This window comes from Numenius arquata, chromosome 5 (genome assembly GCF_964106895.1).
Source record: "Numenius arquata chromosome 5, bNumArq3.hap1.1, whole genome shotgun sequence".
Classification (NCBI taxonomy): Eukaryota; Metazoa; Chordata; class Aves; order Charadriiformes; family Scolopacidae; genus Numenius; species Numenius arquata.
The window spans coordinates 9,300,548-9,306,547 of record NC_133580.1 but is presented as its reverse complement, the minus strand read 5'-3'; the positions used below and the strand labels follow the sequence as shown (position 1 = coordinate 9,306,547).

The 6,000-nt window shown below is 52.1% G+C and overlaps 1 protein-coding gene across 2 annotated transcripts in view; it reads left to right on the top strand.

Annotated features, from left to right (window-relative positions):
• The first annotated feature begins 3,190 nt into the window (after positions 1-3,190).
• Positions 3,191-6,000, top strand: part of NRK (Nik related kinase) — a 104,590-nt gene continuing 101,780 nt past the window's right edge. Inside the window, exon 1 of one of the 2 annotated variants that reach the window (XM_074148311.1) lies at positions 3,191-3,350. In XM_074148311.1, the coding sequence (XP_074004412.1) occupies positions 3,294-3,350 (57 nt within the window). In that variant the 5' untranslated portion in view covers positions 3,191-3,293. The remainder of the gene's footprint in view (positions 3,351-6,000) is intronic. The other variant, XM_074148312.1, reaches the window with a different exon arrangement.

The following is a 6,000-nucleotide window of genomic DNA, read 5'->3' as shown; positions in this document are numbered from 1 at the left end:
TACAAAACATCCTTTGCTTGCACATAGACATTTGAAAGGTTTTCATGTTCAGGTCTGTGGTTGCAGAATTTGGCTGCAGGGGTTTGGCTGCAGCTGTTGGAGAGGAAAGCTGTACTGATAGCATTTAATTGTCTCTTGTATTTGTTGTGTTTTGGGTTTTGTTTTTGATTGTTGTTTTTTTAAATTGAATTTATTCTTAAGGGATCCTGTTCGCTTTTTATTACTGATAAGATATAGGTTTCTAGATTATTAACAGTCAGGTTGCACTAAGGCAGTGAATTTCCTGATTCTCGAAAGTTACTCATGGCTTCATGCAGAAGAGCAAGGTGTGACAGCTGTGACAGCCCACTTGCAAGTCAACAGCACAAGCGCCCCGTCTGTGTGTGCTTTGGGGAGGCTGGAGCAGAAGCAGGGCACGAGGCCGTGGGGGACACTTGGAGCAGAGTTTCTGTTTCTCCAGAGCCAGTTATCGGGCTGCTGATGAAGAACTTAGGGCTTGTAAATCTGGTTCTGCTCTGAAAAGTAGCCTTGTCCTGGTGGCATTTTCACCATCAACAGATCCACTGTGAATATCGGTGACAAAACCAGCTGTTGATTCTGTTAGACCTGCGAGGCCTTTATGGGGAAAAGATGCGCTGCCTTCTTTGGCAGCAAGGGAAGCTCACGAAGTTTTGCCTGTGGTGGCGTAAGCGGGACTGGAGCATCCACAGAAACCCTACCAGCAGCAGCATTCAGGGGAGGGAAGGCAACGAAAGGTGGTGCTAAATGCAGGTAGCAAAGAGATACTGAGACATACTTGCAGAAATACTACAAGCTGTATTATACTTCTAAAACCAGATTTTCATATCATTTTTGAGTAAAGCTTTCTATCAAGTGGAAATTAATCCTCAGGTTGGTGCGCTCACCAGAGGCGAGGCAGGCTGGTACGATTAATTTCGGCAAAGAATCTAAGAGATGGAGCAAGACAGAGGGCGTCTGGTAGACAGCAGCTGGGAATTTCACACCAGTTCTCACCAGGGAAGCAGGAAGGAAGCAGAAAGTGGCAGGAGACAAAGGACAGCCCGAAGGTTAGGGAAGAGATAAAGAGGGATTGTGAGAAATAACATAAGCAGAAAGGCTAATGATGGATTTATGTAAGGCAGGAAGGCTATAATGGGGGGCAAAACTGTGGCTTAACTTTGTCAAAGGTGCCGTGAGGGTCAGAATTTTCCAAATGCTGCCCGGGGAGAGCGGTCGGCTGGGCTGGGTACTGAGAGAGGCTTGGGCTGTTGCTGTGTGCGGATTTCTGCCCGTCAGGCGTAGGTGCATTATGCATGTGTAGTTCTTCAACAAACTTATGCTTTAATGCAGCAATCGGCCTCAAATCTGTTAGCAGTGCATCAGCATGTTGGCCTACAGACAGATGGAGAGCAAAAATCCAGGGTTGCTTCAGCAGATAACGTACCCAGCGTGGGCTTTTTTAAAAGAATTCTTTGAAGTTGAATGACGCATCAGCACTTCTTTCAAGGAAATTGCCAAATGCTTTTATTACAACACTGCCACTCCGCTGCTGGCACTGCATCTGCCGTGCTGTGCTAATAGGCACCAAAGATGCTTTGACCACTTTGTCTTGATTTCGCGTCTGCGATTTGTGAAAATACTGATTCAGAATTTTGTCCCCTTTGCTCGCTCTCTGCGAGGGGACAGTGTCCAAGCCCTGAGCATCGTTCAGGAGCATTTAAGGACTTTATCTCAGTAACGTGCGTTTCCACTGTTTCTTACCTCTAAATATGAGGCCCAAAAAATATCTACAAGTCCTTCCACTCCACTACAATACTGTTCTACACTGTTATTTCCGCGGTCATAATTACAGGGAGTGCAATGAGCAGCAGAGTTTATAGTAACGTGCTGCCTTCTTGAAGCTCCCTGCAGCCCTGTGGGACAGGCTTGCCAAGGGGCTTGCGACCCTGCTCTGCACCGAGAGGGACTTGCTGCTGCTGGTTGCCCCCTGTTGCGTGTGGGGGTCAGACTCCCCCCACGGCTGAGGCTGCTTTGCCCGTCGCAACAGCTCTGAGCTCGGTGCTGTGAGCTGCATTGCTGTCACCTCTGTGGGCTTGTATTTGCAGTGCTCATCACAAAGGGTCTGGAAGTGTTTGTGTGTATCATAGAATCATAGAATGATTCTATTGGATATTGGATATCATGATATTGGAATCATTCCAATATTCCAATCATTCCAGGGTTAGAAGGGACCTTAAAGATCATCGAGTTCCAACACCCCTGCCATGGGCAGGGACACCTCCCACTAGAGCAGGTTGCTCAAAGCCCCATCCAGCCTGGCCTTGAACACTTCCAGGGATGGGGCATCCACAACTTCCCTGGGCAACCTGTTCCAGTGTCTCACCGCCCTCGGAGTGAAAAATTTCTTCCTGATGTCTAATCTAAATCTACCCTCTTCCAGTTTGAAGCCATTACCCCTTGTCCTATTGCTACATGACCTTGTAAGAAGTCCCCCTCCAGCTTTCTTGTAGGTCCTGTTTAGGTACTGGAAGGCTGTTACGAGGTCTCCCCGGAGCCTTCTCTTCTCCAGGCTGAACAACCCCAATTCAGCCTGTCTTCATAGGAGACATGCTCCAGCCCGCTCATCATCTTTGTGGCCTCCCCTGGACTCTTTTTAAATTATTATTATTTTTAATGTACTTTGGGGTTTTGTAAGTTGTGGATGTATCTTTGTTGTTTTGGGGGGATTTAAATTTTTTTTTTTTTTTTTAAATGCTTGGTGCAATTTCCTTCAGCCCCGTGACACGCTCTGCCCTGTGTGCCGTCTGGGACCGCAGCTCCCGGGTGGGAGCGTGGGGGCTTGCAGCTTCTCCCTCCCTGCCCTGCTGCCGGCTCCGGCCCCGGCTGTCCCCGCTGCAATTCCCGACCCTCCCGTGGCTGCACCGCCAGCTCCGGCCGCGCTTCCCAATCCCCCCCTCCCCACGCGTGGGTGGGTGGGTGGGTGGTGGGGGGGAGCGCCGGGCGGCCGCCCCCGCCGGCGGCAGGTGGCCCCGACCCCCGCCGCCTCGGCACGTCACTTCCTCGCAAACTTTTCTCCCGAGGAACCGTCTCCGTGAAAGTTGCCGGCGGCGGCCGCCCGGCCCGGGGGCTGCCTCTCCGCGCCCGCCGAGCGGGGAGGGCTTTCCGGCCGGCCGGGCATGCCCGCCTCCCTGCGCCGGCCGGGGCACGGCCGGGCCGCCCTGGGCCGCCGGCGGGACCGTTAGCTGGGGGCGGCGGAGGGCTCGCCGCCGTCCTGCCCGCCTCGGCGGAGCGCCATGGCCCGGGACTGCGCCGCCCGCAGCCTGGACGGCATCGACCTGGCGGCGCTGCGGGTAAGGAGGGGCGGCGGGGGGGTGTCCCGGGACCCCTTCGTCGCCGGGGCTGGGGGGGGTTGTTCCTCGCCGCAGCGGCGGGGTGTGCAAAGGTTTCACCGGTTTGGCTGTGTTTTTTTTCCCCCCTTACCTGAGGGGATTCCGCTCTGCCGCGCCTGGGGAGAGGCGCCGGCGCCGCAGGGTGTCCCCGCGGCGTGGGGTGGCCTTGGGACACGGGTGCTGTGGGGTGGCCGTGGGACACCCGTGCTGCGTCCCCGCCGGGGAGAGGCGGTGGATGCCGTAGGTGCCGGTGTTTCAGGAGGAAGCCGTGGGGCGAGGGGCTGCGCTGGGGCAGCGCGGTGAGGAGCCCCCGGGGCCAGCAGCGCTGGGCTGCTGCTCGCCGGCCCGCAGCTCGCCCGGCCCCGCCGCTACAGAGGTCGCGTCCCCTTCGCTGGACGTGGGAGACCGTCCCACGGGAGGGCGGCTCTGCCCCGCTTGGAGAGTTCCACCGGAGAGGTCCGTTCCCCTCCCAGGATAATAAATAACTCCTGCTGGCGTTCCTAAGGGTGATGTGAACGCTGCGAAGCTGTGGAGGGAAAACACACGAGAAATGAGGGTTTTCTGGAAGAAAGTGTGTGCGTGGGCTTCGGCTTTTGTGGGGTTTTGTTGAGGTTTGGGCTTTTTGTTTTAAAGCTAAAAACGTCAGTGTTCACCTAGTTTGTTATGAACTTTTATCATTATGCTCTTGTGGTTTTAGGTTTTTTTAACATAGTCCAAACTTCGGCCGTATTAAAAGCCCCACTCTTAGCGTTTCATGTCCATAAACAGTTAACGGGGTTCTGTGTGATGCCCCTTAGTTCCACTTCGCTTTTTTCCACAGAAGCTCACCACCTATCAACCCAGCCCAACCAAGGCAGCTTTTTTTTTTTTTTTCTGGGGCACCCTCCACAGAAGAAGAGGGAAGAGTTCAATTGTGGCAAAAAGCAGCCAGCCCCAGACAGTGAAACTGAAGCAGGCTACTTTCTAAAAATATCAGGAAAAAAAAAAAAAAAAAAAAAAAGAGGGCTTGGAGAAGTCTTTGCAATAATCACATGGCGAGGAGGGTGTTCCAGACCAGAGACGGAAAGAAGAAAGGCAGCAGAGACAGTAAAGTTTGTGAGGATGGCACAAGGTTTCTGGCTAGGCAAGCAGAAGCTTAACCTGACTCTGCTCAGGGGAGTAAGACAAAATAGTAGAAGTTCTTTAGAGCTTTAGCGGATGACTCTTATCTCCTTAAATAAATGATAAGAAACCAGTGTAAGTTTGAAAAAGTAGTCTGCAAACCAGACTGCAGGCTTTGTGTAGAAACCGCCCAATGCAGAAGCGTCCCAGAGGCTGTGAGCACGGCAGGTTTCAGCCTTGATGGGGACGGGACAAACGTGTCCTTTTGGAGGAAACCTTTTCAGCACGTCAGCAGCCTTAGTTTGGGGTTTGTGCTTAGAGGGAAAGGGGAGGCGGGTGAGGCTGGGCTGTAGAAATCATGTAAAGACGGGTGCTTTACCTTTGCCTTGTCTTGTTCCCAGTGTTCCCGGGGCCAGCAGGAGCTGCCTGGCACTGTGCTCCCCCCAACCTCACTGCCATCGGGGGGTCCAGCGGGGAGGTACAGCTGGGACTGGGGTCCTTTTCAAACTGTGCGAGCCAGCCTTGCTCCTCTCCAAATGGGTGCTTACCTGGGCTTTCTCTTTTTCCTGGAAAGAGGTGGTTTGGGCTGTAGTTTCCAAGTGTTTCAGGAGCATCTTGTTGGGGTGCTTCTGCCCTGGGTTCATTAGGGCAGTCAGGTGGTTGAAAAGCCTCTGATTTCTGCATTAAGTGCTAAGGTGCAGAGGCCCTGTAGAAAAACTTGAGCTTTAGACACCTGTATCGTGTTTAGCTGCAGAGACTGTGAAGAGTGTGTTTTGGTCGGGCTCTTGCTGTGTGCGTTGTTCTTCATTCTGCCTCGTGCAGGAGATAGATGTGGCCTGGGTGCCTCTGGGTCAGCAGCCTTGCTCTTGCCTTTTGAATGCACTGCGGATGACTTGCAGCAAAGCAAGAAGGCCACCATATGGTACAGTGCATTACAGTAATTAACCTTCAAGTGATGAATGTTCAGGCCAGGATTTTGGCGTCTGTCAAAGCAAACCTGGCAATTTGGCAGGGGTTGGCTGGTGAAGGGTCAGATGGACCATGGGGCTTAGATGGTAGCTGAGAGGAAGCACTACATCAAAGATGATACCTAACTCCAAGATAATTAAGAAGTTGGTTTGTCGTGAAGAATGCCAGCGAACGATGCAGTGCTGATATCCAAGCAAACAAGGGCAATCCAAGGACCAAAGTCAGAGCCCAGATTAATATCCTTTATGACTCTTAACAAGGCTTGGTTTGCTATGGTGTCCTGATTAAAAGAAGAGAGATGGCCAAGTGTTTTGGCTGCACTCAGAGCTGCAGAGGCTTGAGGTGTTAACGCTCAATTGGCTGGCAAGGACAGGGTAGGATTTTTGCTATATTAAAGTTAATGCTAACATTTATTTAGATAATTGTTTGAGTTCCTAGAGTGTCTGAAACCTTTAGAAGCAGCCTATTAGGATGCTAAATCAGAATGAAATTGATTGGAGGGAGAGAGAGAATCTGATTTTGAGGTACATTAGGTTGTTAT